Source organism: Anomalospiza imberbis, chromosome 1, assembly GCF_031753505.1.
Source record: "Anomalospiza imberbis isolate Cuckoo-Finch-1a 21T00152 chromosome 1, ASM3175350v1, whole genome shotgun sequence".
Lineage (NCBI taxonomy): Eukaryota > Metazoa > Chordata > Aves > Passeriformes > Viduidae > Anomalospiza > Anomalospiza imberbis.
The window spans coordinates 79711121-79733125 of record NC_089681.1 but is presented as its reverse complement, the minus strand read 5'-3'; the positions used below and the strand labels follow the sequence as shown (position 1 = coordinate 79733125).

Here is a 22005-nt window from a genome sequence, read left to right as displayed (position 1 = left end):
TCTCTTGTCTTTTTCATCTCTGCCATTTGATTGCACCAGTATTACTGTTTCAGAAGTGATTTTTTGGTGAGAAGGGGAAAAAGAAGCTTCACAAAAGAATAAACTTGCACAGCGTTGCTCACTCACCAGTCCTTCAAATTATTTCTCCTTCTTTTTTCTGTTTCCCACTTGTTATTGCATCCATAATGCTTTTCAAATTCTCATGCAGGGCACCTGATGCACTTCACAGTTACAATTACTGCCAAAGGAAAACTAAAGTTACTGCATCAAGGTATCAAACAGCGGGAGGGTGAGTGCTGGAGACTTTGTTCAGCTTTAGCCATTCTTTCCTAGTTCAGTTTCTGACATTATATTACAATGGTGTATGTATTTTATTCACTGGCAAATGCAGGCAGAATATAGACAGAACAGTTTAGTCACATTACATCTCTCTGTGTGGTGAGAGAAGCATGAGCTCTTGGTTCCTGCTCTAATGCAAGCTCTCATAGCACAATCTAAAATGGGGTTTCTTTCTGTCACAGGAAAAGATGCAGTAAACAAAACCCCAAACCATTCCAATGCAACAGACACAAGAAATTATGAGCATTGTTTCCTCATTTTGTTTACAAAATATAAAGTACTGTTTCTGAAGTAAAGGTGTGGAAAATAGCATCTCGTATTTCTGAAATGAGTAGTTTGGTCCATCTGCTTTTCCTGCTATGGACTGAAATGGAGAGGAAAAAGTAGTTCTGAGGGAAAGTAAAGCTACAGCAGGCAGCATAGCTTGATTTTCTTAAGTCTCTCACAAATTACTTTTAGTCACATTAGTAGGGTTTGCAGTGACTCTACCTACACCACAGTGGTGCAAAATTTGTGATTCCTGGGTTAGAGGTCAGTGGATATCAAAAACAAGGGCAGTGTAACCATGTACAATATCTGGTTTCTCAATCAAAAATTTTGTGAGACAAGATACATGAAAATAAGACATGTTTTCAAGTTAAATTAAGCTTCACCTCATAACTATGCAATAGATTATTAAAAATTGTTAAAATTGTGAAAATGGAATTCATTAATTATTTATTTCATGTCCTTATTTATGTCATCTTTTTACCTCCTCTCTTTTGTCTTTTAACAAAATTTCTTCTCAATATATATGACTAAACTACATTTTAAGGTCCTTTCTACTTTCCCATTTAAATGATATTGCTCTTTGGAGTCTAGCTGCTCAGGTGGCTTACTTGTTCTAAGTTGGCTTTATTTTTTTATTTCTTGGTCATGACCATTTGCTCTTCTTCTGCCTTGGATCATGCATCTATTTACCTGTTAAAACTTATTCCTTTTCTGCTTTTATTCGTTCTTTTCCTGTGTACTACAGAATCTTTCGTGCTACCAACCTTCTCGCCCTTTGTACAGAAAAGGAAGACCAGTTTAGTGAAAGCCCCACTTAATTGTGGTCACATACAAAAGAGCACAGTTCACTTTGCAGTTCACTATTCTTTTAGCTTTCTAAGTAGATTTGTATTCCAACCAAAATATAAGAGTTGTATCTCAACCTTATTTAATCCTGTCCTTTGCATACCAAGTAGTCAGAAGTGATGTCATCCAGCTGATGTGGTAATGAGACACTTGGCGGTGAGCCCAATGCCTCCCTATACTTTTTAAGGCTTGGGTAGTGCATCATAGCTCCTATTCCTTCGTTTGTCCCGTTCATTGTCCGCTTGTTCTTCAGAGAGAACAACCTGCTCTCAAAGACAAAAGTGGTTTAAAACCCCTCAAAATTTCTGTAGCTCACTTAAAATTTCACTCATTTTCAGCAGGGGCATCTCCACACTATACCTGCATAATCCTTGGAGCAATATTGTCTGAACAAACTACATGTCCATTCATCTTCTTTAGGCTTCTAGACATACAAAATTCCCAATTTTGCCTCCAGAGGTTTTCCAAAGCTTACCCAAATGTTTTTCAATTGTAAAAGTAACCCTCTTCTAAAATCTTCCCTCTGTAAATAAACTTGACAAACTGCAGATTGCTATTGTGCTTGAAAACAGGAAACAAGCATAAGAGCTTCTTCTTTAGGGAGATAAAGTCCTTCCTGCCTCTCTGCTTACCCCAGCTGGTCTTCTATTTCTGAAAATGAAGCAGACTTTCTGCACATACACAGGCAAAACTCCTCTATAAAAGTCAGAACTTTTCAGTAGTTGCCAGTTTTGACAGAAGTTGACTTGAAAAAAAAATAGAAATGAAACTGTCTCATAATGTAAAAAACATCCTGTTTCAGCATTTTCAGACTGTTTTATTTTCAAACAACTTTTTGAATATTTTATACTGGCCAACCAAAGCCTAAGGCATCATATTTTTTCTCAAAATCAGAAGTTTGAATTGTTCTGAAATACTAGTTTTATAAAAAATGTCAGAATCAAAATGCATTTTGAAGTTACAGATTTCCCATTAAAAAAAAAAAAAAAAGAGAGACACATATCTGAATGATATTTAAATCACTGTCATTTTTTATCCAACATTCATGGTAGAATCTTGAAGCATACATTACTAACAACATAATCTGCTCATTTCCTTCTCCAAAGATGGAGAACACTGTTTAAACTGAAGGTTACAGAACAAGTTATCAATAAAACTAAAATTTTCCAATAGATGCAGATATATCCTTCTGATTGGCAGAAGCTGTTGTAATTCACGTCAGCCTAAAGAGCCAAGTAGGAACAAGAATTGCATGCTGAACAGCATGACTTCACATGAAAAGGTAGCAAAATATTTGCCTGTCTCATCTAGTGGAAGACCTCTTTTGCACTGCAACAGTCCTCCTCAAACTATTTACTTCAGTTTTGCAATGGACTCTGGTATCATGCTGAGAGACCTAATTATACCAGAGGGACTATTTCAAACATTTAATAGCACAAAGGAACACAAAGCATTTTAAACATAATTCATAAAAGCATCCTCATTTCAAATGTTGTGAGGGTTTTTTTCGAATTTATGGCTTACTCTTCATGAGTTCAGGTAGCTTGTGTTAGTGACCCTCAATTCTCACACTTCCTGGACATGAAGGGATGCTTTCTCTAATAGGTTTCCTTTTCAAGTTCTACATTTTACATGCACTTACATGAATTTTTATGCATACACAAACACATGCAGAAGCACTCCTTACACAGATTAAGTATAGATTTGTCTTCTCTCAAGTTACCTGAAAAATTTACCTTGTGCATTTTGCTGCCCCTACATTAGGACCCCATATATCATACAACATATATGTTATCAAAGTGCTTAAATTTTCATTCTCCAGAAAAAAAAAAAGAAAAAGAACAGAAAGAAAAAGAAAAAGAAAAAAAAAAGAAAAAAAAAAGAAAAAGAAAAAGAAAAAGAAAAAGAAAAAGAAAAAGAAAAAGAAAAAGAAAAAGAAAAAAAAGAAAAAGAAAAAAAAAGGAAAAGGAAAAGGAAAAGGAAATGGAGACATACCTCTTGAGAACTCTGAGATTCAGTTACCATCCTAAAATGAATTAGACTTGCTGGGTTGGATTGGGTTGAAGTAGACTTGGCTTTGTAGAAGAGTGATGTCATCACTACTTAGACTGTTATTGCAGTTATTCTCACATCTTATGTGAGAATTTGTTCTGTGGCACGTTTGATCATGGCTGGCTGCCAGAAGCCCACCCAACTGCTCTCTCACTCCCCTCCTCAACAAAACTGTGAGAGAAAAGAAAATGGAAAAGCTCCTGGGTTGAAGTAAAGAGTGAGTGACTACCTATCAAGTACCACAAGGGTGAAAACAGACTTCACTTGAAAAATTAATTTAATTTACTACACATTGAAAATAGAGTTGGATAGTGAGAATTAACAGTAAACACAAAAATAGCTTCCCTCACTCTGAGTTCTTCCCAGATTGTACTTGTTTCCTTCACTCCTGCTGTATTCATCCAGACAGCCCATTTTTACTTTAAATCAATCTGATTTCCTCTGACAAATGTGGTAAAAGGCTGCTTAGGGGGTAATCTAGACTATAAAATAAACAAATAAATGAACAGATCATACTGTGGCTACCATTCAAGTGGGATAAAGATAAGGCCTACATTTCTTTGATTATAAAGTTTTGCCTCTTTACCAATTATTCAATAATTGAGTTCCTTTATTTCATTGCCTTTATTTCACTGTCATTTCTGACCCAAAAAGCTAAGAGAAGTTTCTTATCTCATGAAAGAAATTTGCACCAGTACTGTTTATCATTTTTGAGCATCCTTCTTTAAGACACAGCAGACGGTTGGCAAAGAGAGTTAACTGCCTGCTGACATTGAATTTTTGAGGCTATATTCTTGTTGATAATTTTTCACAGTTGTACTAATAGTTTAACAGAAAGAAGGAGATTTGTAATACTGTCTTTTAACTGCATGAAAAGTTTCTGTATGGTTATGTCTTCTATATTCTCCTCAGCAACCATAATTATATGGCACTTGAGCCTCAGAAAACAGACTGACATTCCAATGAGACAAACACAGAAGTCTCCCAAAGACTGCCCTAAGTCCTGTAATAGCTGTCCTAAAAAAGGAAAAACAAAAACTAACTCAAAACAAATTGAGCATTTTTTCTCTTCACCAAAACAGTACACTGGGAAAATAAAAAAAGAACATTAATGTGCATTTGGTTGCTATAACCATACTAAAACTTCTGTGTCAGTCCCATGACAGAACCTAGAGCAGGAGGCCACAGAAAAAGCCTTTTCTGATTAAGGTATTTTGGGTTGGGTTTTTTTGGGATGGACAGCTACATGACTCTTGATTCTTAACTTTTAGATGCTACAAAATCACACAGTATAAGCATATTATTCTATTGATTATGGTTTTTTATAGGCTAGCAAGGGACATTGACTCTTCTTTCCCATTTTGTCTTGAGAAGGCAGGGGATTTAACTTGTTTCTCTGGAAGCAGATGAGACTAATGGAACTTTACAATTATCAAAGAACTGTCTTGATTTTTTTGTCCGGATGAGCAGTTCTGCTGGACACTGCTAGTGATTAAAATGTCATTAAATATTCACTTCTTTGGGATAATCTTTCCAGCTCAGCTTGACACACAGATGACCTCTAGTTGTTTAACCAGGCAAAAAGTAATCCAGATACCTGATGGCATATTGTCTTCAGAGTCTGATGATTTGTGAAAAAGCATTTTTGCAACATTTTTCTGCTGGTTTGTTGCAGAGAAAGAAGTATTCATACTCTCTTGACATGCTCTTCAGATAACAGGAAATATTGGGAAATGTTGTGTAGGTGAAACTATTATTTGTAAAGCTGTATTACATACTATGAAAAAATAGTTGCATCTAACAGGACCTGATAATAATGTACCCTCACAAATCTGTTTTGATTACTCCAGATTTCTACTTTTCCCAATATCTGGGATATGCTCAAAAGCAACAGTACAAATGATTCAATTCAATGTAATTAATCACAGGTAAATTAGGGTCTTCTAAACTTACAGTCAAGATAGACATTTGCCATTTAGTTATCTGATGGAACTTCAATCTAGAGAGACTGAAGGTATAGAAAAAGAGGACAAAATACCCAAAGAAAAATAAAACCAAACACCTCCCCCCCAGAAAAAAAACCTGGCCAAAAATAGGGTAAAAGGCTTCTTCTCAGTAAACCTTCTTCCCTTGGCAAGGAGTCAAGCAACTTTACACCTCTAGCTATTGGACTACTTGCATCTATCTAGACATTGGTCAGCTCTAGAGTGTATGAGCAAAATGCATTCTGACATCTAAGTGCTAAGAAAAAAATAAAAAGCTTGTGAATGATAACTTTATGCTTTTATATCTTATAAGAAAGGCTTTACAGAAGCTTTCATTTGCTTCCAACCCATAAACTACACCAAATGTATTGGCTCACAGTACTCATAATTCTGTATAACCTATATTTTCTTCTTTATGATCACAGGACAACTGTAAACTATTGTCACAAAAAATAAGTGAATGCGGAAAAAACATCAGTAGCATTTAATGTCCTTTATTTGCCAAAAAACTTCGACCATGAGAAAAAAAACAAACAAAATCCCACAAATAGAATTTCGTATTGCAAAACCAATCTATTTTTAAATAGACCCTCAAAAATCAGTTTAGGATATGACAAAGTGTTTTATTGAGTCAGACACTTGACAATTTGTCATCTGAGCAGAAAATGAGTACGGGGAAATTTGTTTTAGGTTGATTTATTAATTAAGCTAAACCTTTAAGTGAACAGTTTTAACTGAGGTTGTGTTATTGTCAGAGAACAATCTTCAAATCTGTTTGATCATCAAAAAACCTAGTGCTCTGTTGGGTTTCAAAGGTGTATCAGTCCCTGTATGTTTATCTTGTTAAACTGAAGCTAAAGGAATCTTAAGTGATAATGATTTTAGGTCCAGTCATCAGGAAGATGGGATTTTCTTTTACTGTCTCTTGAGTAGGATAACTCTGGATTGCTCCAGTAGACATTGTTTGATTTCTTACTGAATTCAATACTGCAACAACTGTATGTGGTTTACAAGAAGTAGATGCCTTCCTAAAATCTGCTGATCCTTTGCTTGGTACCCATTTAGGTACATCTGTTATTCAGGTGACAGCCACAGACGCTGATGATGCCAACTACGGGAACAGTGCCAAAGTGGTGTATAGCATCCTCCAGGGACAGCCATATTTCTCAGTGGATCCAGAAACAGGTTAGCAATCCATTCAGTCTCACTGGAATCAAAATAAAAGTATGGGTTTTTTCTGTTAAAATAATATTAATGCAGAAAAATTGATTTCTTGGTGTAACTAAGATTTCCAGAAGATGATTGTTAACTGTAAAGGCCAAAAGTTAAAAAAAAAAAGGTGTAAAATACTGTAAAGGGTCCAAAGACTCATCAAAATTAGTCACAAGGCTATTTTACACCAGTTTCTGGGAATTTCATCTGTTTAGCTCTGAAAAACATAAATAGGAGCTGGAGATTTTTGTAGTATAAGGTTAAAAAAAATCTCACAGGTAATTATATATTTCTAAATGTTTGGAATAGATCCCTGACCATTGATTTTTAATCAGGTAATTTTTAACGTTATGGTTTTTTTTTTTTTTAACTGCATTATGATTCAAAGAGTTATGAGAACTGAAGCAAGTATCATTAATTCTTTCAAGCTGGAAAGAATGAGTTTAAGCCTTTTTCACTGTTAAGCAAGAATTTGGATAAGAGACAAACACAAGCCAAAAAAAAAAAAAAAACAAAGCATGAATTTTGGATATCCGTGACTCAAAATTAGGGTTCAGAAAAGAAAGATGCCACCAGAAACTCCTCTCTTCCAGATATCTGATCCTAAGGCACCCAAGACTCAGTAGGCACTGCATTACCTTTTCTTGCATGTTATCATAATTATTCTAATTTTGCTAACTGAGAATTTAAGTGCAACTCTTCCCAAAATCCCTGAAGTTCCTAATTCATTGAGAGTACTCAGATGATGGCTAACTTTCTGTTGAAACAATTTGGTTTTTTTCTAAATACAGCAAAGTTATACAAAGTTATACAAAGTTACAGCAAAAGATAATTAATCACAAGGCTACAATTTTAAAAGGGAGCATAATGATTTTGCATTGGATAAAAGTGTTTGGATTTCCCTCCTTTTTTCAATTTCTCTCTTTTTTTTTTTCTCTTTTCTCCAGTCCCCTACTCAAACATCATTACCAGGCATGAGCAGGGAAACAAGACCAATACCACATGGGCAATAACTGATGGCAGCAGGTGTTTAGGCAGGCAGACAGTAAGGGAAACACCCACTCTCATCTTTGATTCAGGGATTATTTTTTTCATTTTAATCCAATTTGCTTTTTTATGTTACATGTATTAACAAGCCTAGGTATGATAATCAGAATCTGGTAATCCTGGCTCAGACATAAATGTCATAACCACTAAGCTGCAAAGGTTTTTTCTTTATTTCACTCACTTTCTAGAAGTATAAATTTTCCAGGGTTGCCCTTCTTTTTGTGTATTATCAAACTGAGCCTATAATGAAAGCCTTCTTCTGAGAAAGAAAAGGCAGGGATGTGAATCTTCTAAACAGAAAAGGACACTATGCTTAAAATTTCTCACTTCACAAGAGAAAGCTCTGCTCACTCCAGATTTAAAAAGCCACCACTCTTCTAAATAAAAATAAAAATAAAAATAAAAATAAAATAAAAATAAAAATAAATTTAAAAAAAATAAAAATAAAAATAAAAATAAAAATCTTTGCTTGGTTGTCTAAAAGGAACTTTAATGAAAAGTGGCGTACAGCACCACTTTTGGTTTTCTCACCTGAGACCTCTATTTTTTTTGTGTACTGTGAAAGTGTCTGAGACATTCAAATTACAGTTCTGAAATCCTTCAAACTGAACACCTCAAAAATATTTTTCTAAACTAATTTTAGACTCTTGTCCAATTCTTTTTTTACCTGTAGCCCCAGATGACTTACAGGACATCACTGAGCATTAAAATCAATGATCTATTACAGCCCAGAATAATGAATCCTTGATATGTTAAGAGTTCAGCCTTGTGCTATAATATCAAAATGTCACCAGGGCTGGAGATTACACAATATAGCAAATAATAACCGGGGATAGAAACTGAAAAATTTTATTAATACAATGAACATATTGATATTTTTGTCATTAAAAGAATAATCAAATTGATTTAGCAAAACAAAAACAATGAATAATATGTCTGTTACATTTTTTTGTCTTTTTTTCTTAAAATCATGTTAAAACATCCATAGATTGAAAGGCTTATTGCAGTATACAAGATGTGATTTGTAGTGGCGCATTTTGGGGGGGGAGGGACCCCCAGGGGGTGTCCCCGGGGGGGCCCCCCTAGCCTGTGAGTTCGCTGGTGGCAGCAGCAGGCAGGCAAGGAGACTCCACACGGCTTCTGAGGGTGCTCATTAGATGAGGGTTTATTGGGGGTGCATGGTTTCTGAGGGAGAGGGGGGGAAGGGGAGTGAGGGGGAAAAGGGGAGGGGGAGAGAGGGGCTGAGAGAGCACCAGCCAGGAGAGCCGGTGAAGAGAGAGAGAAACATCCCCCTGGCACACTGAACAGGGAGATTCAAAGTGGGCGCGGAACAGATTGGGCCAATGGGATTACAGACACATGATACTGCAGGGGAGGATCACAGGCGTGGAATAAGCCATACATTTTTGAGGGGTGAGACAGAGTATACCATTTAACTAAAATATAACACCACAGTGATTGCTATGGATTATCATCTGCACAGTGTGTGTGACATGAATCCATTTAAAAGCTCTGAGATTATAGTGGATGGTGCTTCACCACTCTGTCTCTCCTTTTTTTTTTTCACTCCTTCAAGGCATAATCAAGACTGCTTTACCAGACATGAGCAGAGAAAACAGGGAGCAATACCAAGTGGTCATCCAGGCTAAAGACATGGGAGGCCAGATGGGAGGACTATCAGGAACCACCACCGTGAACATCACACTGACTGATGTCAACGACAATCCACCTCGCTTCCCCCAGAGTATGGAACGTCTAATAGTTTGGTTTTCAAAAGAACCTATCAAAAATCAGCTGGTTTGCTTTGGCTATCTGGAAGGGTTTTTTTTAAATCACTGTTTTTGTAGTACTTTCCCACTGCTGTGTCTCTTTATTTTGCATCATTCCAAGGCAAATTGGAATCTCTGCCTACATTTTTTTAATATCAAATTATTTGTTGGAATGATAAACTTCTCATTCGTACTCTGCTTATAGAAATATAAACTGTAACAATAATTTAGGCCAACTGAAGGGACTTTAGAGGAAGTTAACAACACAATATAAGGATCTGTTCTTGGAAATACTTTTAGTTCTGTTTGTTGAAGCAAGTAAAGACGTTGCAGTTTTTCTAATGTTTTGACTTGCACAGGCATTGTTGATCAGGTCATTTGTTCTGCTGGCAGTCTAAACATTTGGTTTCGGTACTAGTAATCTGTGTTCAGTTCTTGAATGATTTTGATAATCTAGGCCAGTCTGACACAACAAAATAAGGTTTTTTAAAAAATCTCTGTAGAAGAAAAAAATAGCAAATAGCAGAAAGCTGCACAACACAGAAAGCTTGAATAATACCCTACAGATCTTTTTATTCTAGGTCAGTGTTTAAATCCAATCTCATGATGTTACAGTCAGTGTCTGATAACTGTTTGATAGGCTGCAAATAGGAGAAATTTACAGCCTCAGTTCAGTGCCTACCAGAAAGTGTCCACATAATAAAATTTGAATTGCTTGTTCACAATGATGAGAGACCTGGCTCTCTTTACAGATCCACTAAGGACTGAACAAAGAGAGCTGATTTATAAAATGCTCTCCTGGACTTAAAAAGCACTTCAGTACCATGGCAGTAAGTACACCCAGAATAGTACAAACTGTTCAACATAGAGCAGATTTAAAAAAAAATATTGGAAAACTGACACCATGGAAGAATGGGTCTTTGGAATTATAAATTACTGTTTTAATCTCTATCCATGATAACACATTGCTTTAAAAGAAGAGAGAGGAGGGGAAGTACTGCAACCCTCATAAAGAAATATAATTTCCATTCACATTCAGAGTTCACTTGAAGAGAATAACCTTCACATGGTAAATTCAAACATCAATTTTTAATCAAACTTCTTGTTCGACTTCATGAGGGGATACTTTATAAAAATGTATAGCATGATGCAGCCTATAATATTTTGGCAAATATGAGTTCTGGAACCTAAACTATAATTTATGGTGGTACATTGCATTGCAATCCTCACTGTTGAATAAAATAAAATAAGATAAAAGAAAGGATGAAGAACATATAGAACTGCAAAATAATTTAAGGTTTCCAGTCCTCTTAGCCTGTGTTCTTCATGATGTTTTTTCTTTCAAAATTAACTGAAGGCTCAAGTCTATGAAAGTTTTTCTGATTATTTCAATAAACTTTGGGATGGGTACTTTTTAAAGAAATTTACACAATTTGATGCCTCATACAATGTTCCCCCTAGTATTCTATTTTGAACATCACTGAAACACATTGTGTGGCCTACAGAAGGCCTGCTGTGGGATCTTCTGATCCTGCAGTTTCAGTTGTGCTCATGATCTTTTCCCTCGTATTTTCTTTCTCCTCAGCAGGGTGGTTTTTAATACTTTCTAGGAAATCAAAGAAATAGATATATCAGGCAGATTTTATTTCTTCTTAGGTAGTTATGAAGAGGGGTACACATTCAAAAAACTATCTGTTCTGGAAGTTTGCTTTTTATGAAAACATTTGTCTTCCATTTTCTCTTATGTGAAGCAACAATAAGTAAAATTGTTGCAGGAAGTAGAGGGTGAACAGCAGTTGCAAGCAACACCAAGTGATATCAATGTATTTAAGAGCCAAAAATTAATTTCTTAATGGAGAAAGTAAAATGGCACTGTGAAATAGTGGTTGTTCAGACGGCATCAAGAAGAAGCATTTTCTGTTTTGTTTTGTTTTCTAAAAGTAGTTGTGAAAAATTAGAAGACATAGGTCTAAATGGAATTAAGATGGAACTATAATGACATCTTTACACATTTTGAATTCTACTGAGCTCTAAACCAAATAGCCATCTCACATGCTGAAATGTGTAGCATTCACAGAGCACCACAAAAATAGGAATGCTTTCAAACAAAAAAGCACTGAAGGGAGGTATTTATCTGGAAGGAGAAATAAGTTACATGACGGAATCTGTTCCTATGGTAGGTCTGGCTCAGCTGCAAAACCCTAGAATTTGTCAAGGGTTCAAGGCTTGAAACTCGTGGTTTAGCTGCCAGGAATCCTACCTTTCATCCCATTTGCAGACTGGTTTGAGGGAGCAATATACATTTTATTCTGTGTGGATTGCAGACAAACAGGCTACTGCTGAGTTTTCACTTACAACCTTGAATTTTTAACAGCAATCACAATTTAGCATCAGGCATTAGCTTCCAATTTGCTATACGTTTATATAAATATAAGGTATTTTCTGGAACTCTCTTTTGTACTTAGTCTTTACAACTGGGGATAGAAACTCATTCTGCACTTAGAATTTTGATATATTCCTTGTATTAAATGAATCAGATCAGGATCCTTTAGGTGTCTTAAAAGGGCACGTAAATAGAGGAAATAGGATTGTTGCAACAGAGTTGACTGTACTTTACTACAAGTCAACAAAATTTGTATGTGTCCTCTTCGGATCCTTTGAATAAAGGTTGTACACTTTATTAGGTGATAATTTTGTCCGATTTTTAAGGTATTTTTCCAATGCTACTATTTCACTCAGTAAAGTAATATGAATTTACATGAAAAAACAGATCAAAAGAAACATCAGATTCTGACACATTATGAGCAAAATCTGAATCCATCAGATGTGTTTGGATTTTTTTACATTTTCTTGGAAGCAAATAATAGAAAATACCGAATTAGAAAATTTTTTTGTCTTGCTAGTGAGGAAACATCTTCCATTTCTGCTTCTTCCTGGTAAAGAAATCCATCTGATTAATAGTTTTTCTGCTACAACATGTCTTTAAAATTAGATTCTTTTTTAAATGTTGTCAGAAAATGTGTGAATTCACTTTTCATACATACAAGCAAGAATAAAGGGTCTGTGTATTCAGATTTCTTTCTAGAAGACTCTGATTATAAAAATAGCAATAGCAATTAACATGAACATGTATCCAAATGCCCTTTACCATGACTCCTTAACCTATATTATCAATAACAGATGAATTTATTATTTTAAAACAGAACACTTACTGCAATATATTTCAAAGGAATTAAAAGAAAAGGCTATTCTATTTTAGTCTCTCTCCAAAATCCTCACTTATTTCTACAACCCTTGTTTGAGAACAACCTTGAGAGAACAAAAAAATCCTTTCCTATTTCAAAATATATCTAGGAAAATTTCTAGAGAAAAAAAAATATATAGCACTAATAATCAGGGTAAGAACTGGTACCTTACTGTTTAGCACTTTTTTCCCTTAAAACTGAAGAAAAAAAAACCAAAGAAGCACAGTATTATATGACTTTGAAGAATAGCTTGATTTTTTTTGACAGTTTGTTAATCAATTCCGAATCCTGTTTTAAAGTTTAATGTGATGACTAGCAGCATTTTTCTTACAGTATTTGGAACATCAAGTTACTTTAAAAAATCTAGGTGAAATTGAAGATACTTTTTATACAGAAAAAATTGTTTCTCAAACCAATAAATGCTTGATTTTGCTCTTCTAGGCTCCTACCAGTTCAGCTCTCCTGAATCTGCACCACCTGGGACTCCTCTTGGCAGAATTAAAGCCAATGACCCCGATGTGGGAGAAAATGCAGAGATTGAGTATAGCATCTCCAATGGGGATGGATCAGACATGTTTGATATCATCACTGACAAGGACACACAGGAAGGGATTATAACTGTCAAAAAGGTTTACTTTTTCTCCCTCTCTTTTATATGTACTTAGCTCTTCAGGTGTTAAGGTTATTTTTCTCTTTCCAGGGAAAGGGAGGGTAGATCTCACAAGGGGTCAGGCTGCCAAGGAGCTGTTGTATTAGTTTTGTTCTTCTCTTTCTTCAGCAGGTATCTGTTATTTTCAAGTCTCAAGGGAAATTTACTGGCATGTCACTTCACATAAAGCAATATTTCAGGGGCTGCTGTCTGTTCAATATATAGACTCTCACACACAGTACTTTCAAATTAGGGCTGTGAAAACTTGGAGAGGTTCAGTTCACAGTGGGGTTTATCAGCTGATTGCTGTGCTAAGACTTACAAGAGTGGTAGGCTTACCTGGAGCTTGATGAATTTGCACATCCAATACTAAACTCTCCCTCTCTAATCTGTTCTACAGCCAGTTATCTCCAGTTCCTAAAATCTGTCTTGGTTTAAGTCCAGTCTTGGTGATACTTCAGTTGTTACATATGATGTCAGTGAAATTTCAAAGAGCAAAGATATTCACAGAAATTTAATTCAAACTGCCATGTCCAACAAATTAATTGATTGCTTTTCAGAATTCAGCCTCTTAAACTCTGAACACTCTTTTTGATTCTAGTGTTATTAAATATATCAGTAACATTAATAGATGACTACCTATAAGTAAAATACCAATGTATAAACGTGTTTGGAAACAGATATACTTGTTTATGTATATGTATGTATGAACATGTACCTACATATACATATATGGATATGCATGATGTAAATGTCACATGGATTGAAAATCAAACTTTACAGATCTTCTTTTTACTGAGGAACACAGAGACCAGGGACAAGACTCATTTGTTCCTAGTGCCAAACAGGCAAGGGTAGATGGTAATGGGTAAAAGAAAGTAAAGAAAAGATAATTAGGATAGAGAGCATTTAGAATTGGAATAATTGTTCTTTTTACTGCCAATGGGATGAGACAAATATGACTTTACACAACTCCTTGTTGTGGACTGAGTAAAACCTCCCAGTTTCTATCTTTTTATTTTTATATAGGTCAAAACCTCCTGTTTTTTTCAGGAACCTTAATAATTAATAGGCAGAGGGATCATAACTGCCTTGCTATCCTATAATAATCCTTAATTTTAATGTTTAGAATAAGATCTAATATAATCCGTCTTCCGCAAGATGGATTAAACTTTTGAGCTGTTGCTCCTAAAAATGTTTTACCTTTTAATTCAGATTGTAAAACTTACTCACACTTTTTGTAAAGTGATGTAATTTTCTTTGTTATTTTTATTATTTGCTCCTCAGCATCTGGATTTTGAAAACAAGGTGTTATACACACTAAAAGTAGAAGCAAGCAACACTCATCCTGATCCTCGTTTTCTTCAGCTGGGGCCATTCAAAGACACTGCTTTTGTCAAAATTTCTGTTGAAGACATTGATGAACCTCCAGTGTTCAGCAGACCCTGGTATTTAATAGAGGTAGATGAAGATGCCAAGGAAGGAAGCATTATTGGGCAGGTTGTAGCCCAAGACCCAGATATGGCAAAGAATGCAATAAAGTAAGCCATTATACAATATAAAATTCTTTAGATGTGGGTCAAATCTCATGCACAGAGAACAATGAGAGTGCAAGGTAGAAATAGGCTGTTTGAGTAATTAAGCACACGGGGGCTGTTGGAAAGTGTCCAAGAGAAATATCTATGTGAGCTTGCAAAGGCAAACAAAATTAGCACAATGAGCGGTGCAGAGAAGGCTTTTTAAGAACAGTCTACAGGCACCAGGTAAAAAGAAAGGGGATTCAGCATTTAATTGCCAGCATGTCCTAGTAATTTCACCAAGCTGTTCATAAAATGATTCTTTTATACCATCTAAAACATTCAAAATTGTGTATTCTGTGCTCCCTGATGCTTGATAACAGTCACGCTTCTGTACATAACATCCATGTTCCATAGCTTAACTATTTAATGATCACAGTATATTGAATAAGAAATCATTGCAAGAAAGTAATAACAGTTAGAAGTAAGAGTTCAGTGTTGTGAAATTGCTGTAATTGTTACCAATCTGCTATTATTATCTGCAGTGACAAGCACAGCACCTAAATTTGTCTATTTATCATGCAAGTGATTATGAAAATTGATCTTTGCATTTCTGAAAAAGCTTTCTATGTCCTGCAGCAGTATGTATTTAGGTAGGAGGTGTGAGAGGAGGAGGAAATTAAAATATTTTTAAATAAAATATGTATAAAATCTCAATTTAACCTGATAATAACTGCTAGCTACTAGACTGATTAAAAAACAGCTGTAAACCAAGTTTTTCCTTGCTGGGTAAGAACAAAGCAAAAGCAAGTATCACAAAACAGGATTTTAAGAAATTTCATCTTAAAGAACAACTGATTGAAAGTTTTTTCTCTCAAATTTTGTGGTCGTTTTGACATCTCAAAAATAGATTTTTTTAATTGATACTTCCTTGTGTCTGCAATATGTGTCCTTTGGTGACAGAGTTCTCTAAGAAACAATTAATTTGCAAAAAATCTTATCTAAAAAAGTTAACTTTTAGTTATTATTCCAAAATTCACATTATGAGCTAAAATGTAGTTTCAGTTATCAATCTAAAAACCACTCACATAATAATTTGCCCTTCATCTTCCTCACTAGTCTTAAAATTGTTTCTAAGTATTTGTAGCATACAGGTAGTTATGGGAAAGCTTAGGTTAATTGTAAAGAAAACAATCTTGATTAAGCACAGGTAAAACTGGAAAACTTTTAGAGGTGGTTGTGAGCTAAACTGGAGACTGCAGTGGGAGATTGTGATGCTCAATTTTACTGTATCTTGACAGATATTCTGTAGATCGACACACTGACCTTGACCGAATATTCAACATCTATACAGGAAATGGATCCTTATTCCTCTCGAAGCCACTTGACCGAGAAGAAACTCCCTGGCACAATATCACTGTCATAGCAACTGAAATCAGTAAGATAAAGATAGAATTTATCTGAGAAGAATATTTGACCTGAGAAAAGAATTAAATTCTATAGTTTCTATGACTTATCTTGTTTCATTAGTTTTGCCCTTATCCAGATGTTATTGGTAGACAAGACATCTTTAAACACGCATATAAAAGTCCTATGTATTATTTTAAGATATATTTTGCCCATTTTTTACAGAGATATTTAGGAACTCTCAGGCTCAACAAAACCATATACAATATACATTAGATAAGTTAGCTGGTTCCTTGAGAATTTACATCAAATAATATGGTGCAGGTTTGATGCACTGGCTCTATCCCAAACTAAGTCTTTGGGAAAATCCTTGGGGGCAGGGGAGAAAAAAATGTCCCTGACATACAAATACATTGTCAGAATAACCTCTGTAAGTGGGAAAAAATTATGCTTTACCTCAATGGATTTAACATATCTCAGAAAATGGCTTTGTTTGAAGTCAAGACTAGGGAAATTTTTTGCCCTCCAAATCTGAAGCAAACGCTGGACTTAGTCTTTCACCTGGATTCTCTACTATTCTGTTAGATATTTTCAGGCATGGATGTGTCTTGCCTACCTTTTTTCTGAGGCAACAGTCATCAAAGGGGGAAACAGACTGATTTTAGTGAAAAACTTTCTGCCTTCCTTTATTCTCCTAAAGATTCCCCTGGAGTCAATGAGCTTAAGAGTCTGAGAGTTGGCTAATATGGAGAGATGAATCATATCTCCATTTTCAGAAAAATTTATGTTTTTTATCTTTTCTTCTTAAATGCTTTTCATTGTTTGGTCAAACATGTTCTACATTTTCAATATGCATAGTTTGAGAATCCTCTCTGTCAATACCTTGAGTTTGGAGGTTTGTGAAGAATGAATGACGATCATATCCTGCATATATCATTATAATTTTTTGGTTTTTACAGTTAGGGGAGAAAGGAAAATTTTGGTTTGGGTTTTTTTGGTTTTGTGTTTGTGTGTGCTTTTGGTGGTAGTGTTGTTCACTGACACTCTTACTGCTTTATTGATTTGAAAAGGCAAATGTTCTTAACAGCTCAGCCTCATGGAATGACTTTTGCAATGAATTATTTGCTGAACTGATATAAAGAATACACCCCCATAACAACTCAGTTCCCTGTTTTTAATGCAAATGAATTTAAGCATACTTTATATTATATATACCTATGTATATATATATATAAAATAATAGAAAAATGTGTTTCAATTATAAATAGGACTTTCATGTATATGTAATTTATGTCATCAAAATGAAAAAATCAAAAAAATGAATATATATATTTCATCAAAAAATGAAATATAATTGTTTTAGTATAATCAAGAAAACTGAACATTTCTAATATCGGAAAAAAAAATATTGGATTATTCTCATATACATATCTCTTTGTATTGTAATATTTTTTTTTTCAGATAATCCCAAACAAAGTAGCCAGATACCTGTCTTCATACGGATTTTAGACATAAATGATCATGCACCAGAGTTTGCCAACTACTATGAAACATTTGTTTGTGAAAATGCAAAAGCAGGACAGGTAAACCAATACTTATATTACCAAAAAACTTGAAAGGAAACTATCCTGCAGTGCCATCATGAAGATTTCAACATATTAGTTTGAACAGAAGTGGACTAACCCAGCCTCTTCATTTCCTATCTTCTGCAGAAAATAGAAGTTGATACAAAAAAGTACATAAAAGATGACAGATAATATCCTATAGATTAGCATAGGATATAATAAAAAATTATACTTTAATGTGGTTTTTAATTTCTAATATCAAAAAATATTTTTCAGAAATTGTTTTGCATAATGCTACCAAATGCTTTATGCTGTACAGTAATTCCATTTATTTCTGGATTTTTATCATTATCTTAGTTAATGTAGCAACACCTTCAAGTACGTGACGCAGGAAAATCTTTATTATGTCTCGGTTAAGAAGAGGTGTAAGCCAAACTTTTTCAAAAATAAAGGGCAATGCAACTGTTTCCATTGTAGGCTAAAACTCAGTCTGGTATTGAGTCGAGTCTGGTCAATGGTCATGTATATCCCTTTCTAAACTACCTCAGAATTCTGTAAAATTCTAAGAGACAAGAAAAAAATTGAAGATAAAACAAAGTGATCATTTGGATTTGACTAAGTAGATAAACCAACAGAACTCAGAGCCAGCATATTACAAAAATGTCTTAATATTGCTGCCATTACAACATCATCTATTTATGTTAATGCCAGTCAGTCTTTCAGTTTTAAATCTTGTTAAGAAAGATTTTTTTTTATGTATTTACAAAATAACCGGATTTAGTAGCAGATAGGGTACTTTAAGATTATCTCTCCAAAATGCACCTGAGACCATGCATGATCCTCTTCTCTAGACTGATTAATTTTTGACTGGAAGAAAAATGTTGAGATCATTATTTTCACTAGCACAAACATGAGTGGGTTCCTAGTCTAGGAGCAACAAGACAGGATGAAGCCCTAAGAACAGCTTAGATCTATCCTCAGGTCTCACTAGCTTTAGGCTGTCATCATCCAGCCAAAACTGTCTGGCTTCACAGAAAATATATGGAAATTATATGTATAACATGTATAATATTTTGTTTTACTTTAGAGCACAGTGACTATGCAATATTCAAAGATTTTACAACGATGAGTGATATGGATACGCATCAGGAACGATGCTCATGTTCTACCTGATTTTCTGCTCAGTGTTTATTTAAGTCACAGGGGCTTCACCAAAAGTAGCATAGATGCTACGTGAGATGAGTTTAGCTCTTCAAATATTGCAGAACTCTATGCAGAGGAAGAACCTGTGTTCTTGCTCAATTCAGATCCAATTCAAGTGATGTTTTATGCATTGTTTAACAGGTAGAAGAAAAAAAATAAGAGAGAAAAAGTGGATACAATAGTTTGTTGGGAGAGTGAATAAGATTGTATTCATTTTTCATTCATTAGACATAATATCAGAATTCAGGCAAAATAGGTTAGGATGGAAGACGATACTTTGATTTAAAAAATCACTTCCCTTTGAAGAGGTATTTGACAAATTTTTCATTCTTTTTTAAAGAAGGTTTTACTATTTTTCATGTAAATGATATAAATAGATAAATATACACATCAAAGGAAGTGATGAATTAAATTAAAATAGTGGAAGGAATTATCATACCAGAAAAATGAAAAAAGAATGCTTTTCACAACAACTAAGGTTTATAATAACATCATCCTGTCTTAACCAGTAACATAAATTGCCACTTAAAAACATAGTTCAAGCCTTACAGAAGGTATAAAAATTCTCCAAGCTTTTGGCTATTTGACCCATAGAGTTTTACTTTATGACTTGTAAGCTGTTTTTTTTTCATGCCGAATATATTCAGATAATTCTAGTCATTAAGTTCAAACAGCTGCCGTAGAATCTAGATTCTGTTAGTGTAACAATGTCTCATTGCACAAAATTGAGGTACATAAATCTTAAAATCTCAGTGTCATGACTGGTAGAAAAGTGAGTCATGTATTTTATTTGCATAACACAAAGAAAGGTTCAAAAGCTTAGAAATTAAGATCTAATTGAAATTAATCTTGTGCAATTTTGCCAACCAGCAAATACAGGTTTTGTCATATATTTGAAGAAGTTCAATCCAGGCATATTGGCTGTCAATTTCCTTAATCCAATTTCCATCTAGTCTAGCACACTTGGTGAAATATCTATGAATATATGAAATATCATTAATCTTTCTGGTAAATTCTGTGCTTACCTAATAACAGATATGTCAGAGACCCATTAGATAGGTATGCATGTTGCTTTCCAGATCTCCTACACATCTAATTTACCAGTGTAATTTCAGCAATTATTTTCCCTCATTGAAAAAACCTACAAAATACTAAAATCACAGTATGCACCAAGTGTAGCTACAGAAAATTGAGAGATCCGTTTTTGTTGTCTATTTGTTAACAGCTGGGGTCTTCAAAAAAGGCACCTGAGTTCGTATCTGGACATTTACATGTAATTGACTTAGTATTTCAGAAGAGAGACTACCTTCAATACATGAGAGTACTTTTATTTTGGTGCTTAAAATAGCAATGAATATAGAAATTTGAACTTGAATTTTTTGACCAAGTGTGCTAAGTTCCAGAGAACCTGTATTGCTCATGTCCAGCAGTCCCTGTATAATACAACAAAAATAGCAACGTGTACATTTAGTACTACTCCAACCTATTTTAGAGATTCCCTAAACCAGCTTTTTTATTATAATCATTATTGCTTCTTGATACATCACAGTGCTGCTTCTACATCTGGTACCATAACAAAAGAATCAGACTGAGAAGATAAATATATTTAGTTAATTTTTTTTTTTTAATCAGGACAAGTTACTAGTCACACTGCTAAGTCTCAGATGCATCAGGAAGCATCAGACTGATCAAATATTTTTCTCTGCTACCAAGCAACATTACTTAGTCTCAGCATCAACAGATATTAGAGGCTTCACTCATGGTTTTCAGATAGCTTTAGGAGGGTCAGAGGAAAGAAAATCTTACAGAGTTTCTCCTACTCTTTTGTCTCCTAACAACACTGGTATGACTGGGGAGAAACTTTATCACAAAAGGTTAATAAAAATCTATGTTCATTAGGCTGAAACACATTTGTCACCATGAGAAACTCATTCCATTGGCTAGTACACATGCTAAAGAAAAGTAGGAAGCAGTCTTCCTCTCGTGCAGTTTAGAAACCCTTAATCTTGAAACCCCAAGGACTGTTGTAGGGAAGGCTTTGGTACAAGTTCTCTCATGCCCTTGTCACAGGAATTAATTGGGTTTTTTTAGCTGGATTAGAGGATGAGTACTCTCCATGGAAACCAGGAAGATACACTTGAGAAGGAGACTGATTTAGCTGAACAACTTGTTGGTAAAAACTTAGCTCCATAGTATATTGCAAAGTTTATTGTTGGCAAAAATTTAGCTAATTTCAACACCCATCAAGAAAACAACCTGGGTCACTATTTTTCCCCTCTGATGCAATATTCTTTCCTGCCATTCACACACTTTCAGACATCAGAAAGTAGAAAGTTTGTTTCCTTCTTCAGAGACCTGGCTAATTTTTCTTCTCATTACTCTCTATACCCTCCCTCTCTTTTTAAAATAAAGCAGAGAGAGATCACTTTATTCTCAAGGGAGCATTGCTAATTATCAGTCATCATTTTAAATACATTGTAGCTGCTTCACTAGGTAGACACCTTTTAGCTTATTTTAGTAAGAGACCCATGTTAACAGTCTGTCTTTTTAAGTCAGAATTGAAGTGAGAGTTTTCCAACTTTTGATAAGCATTCAGTCCTGCTTAAAACTGCCAACACATTTGTGGAATAGAGCCAAGATCTGGAAACCAAACTGCTTTGCATTACTGAATGCGAAGTTTTGTTAAGTGGCAGGCATCTATTCAAGCTTGCACATGTGTGATGGAGCCTGTTTTCTGCAGCTAGCACCTTACAGGGGTATAGCTTAGAATTGTGTCTGTACAAGTGTGATCACTCAAGCCGCATAATGACAAGATGGACATCCACTGACAGCTGGATTGATTTTGAAACACTCCTATGGGCCATATCATCATGTCTTTTACATAGCCTTCATCCTGTAT

At 34.8% G+C, this 22005-nt stretch overlaps 1 protein-coding gene across 2 annotated transcripts in view; it reads left to right on the top strand.

Annotated features, from left to right (window-relative positions):
• Positions 1-22005, top strand: part of CDH9 (cadherin 9) — a 70501-nt gene that overhangs the window by 38366 nt on the left and 10130 nt on the right. The window contains exons 3-8 of one of the 2 annotated variants that reach the window (XM_068197374.1): positions 6558-6677; positions 9328-9495; positions 13207-13394; positions 14783-14955; positions 16233-16369; positions 17800-17921. In XM_068197374.1, the coding sequence (XP_068053475.1) occupies positions 6558-6677; positions 9328-9495; positions 13207-13394; positions 14783-14955; positions 16233-16369; positions 17800-17921 (908 nt within the window). Of the gene's footprint in view, positions 1-6557; positions 6678-9327; positions 9496-13206; positions 13395-14701; positions 14956-16232; positions 16370-17799; positions 17922-22005 lie in introns of both variants that reach the window. The other variant, XM_068197364.1, reaches the window with a different exon arrangement.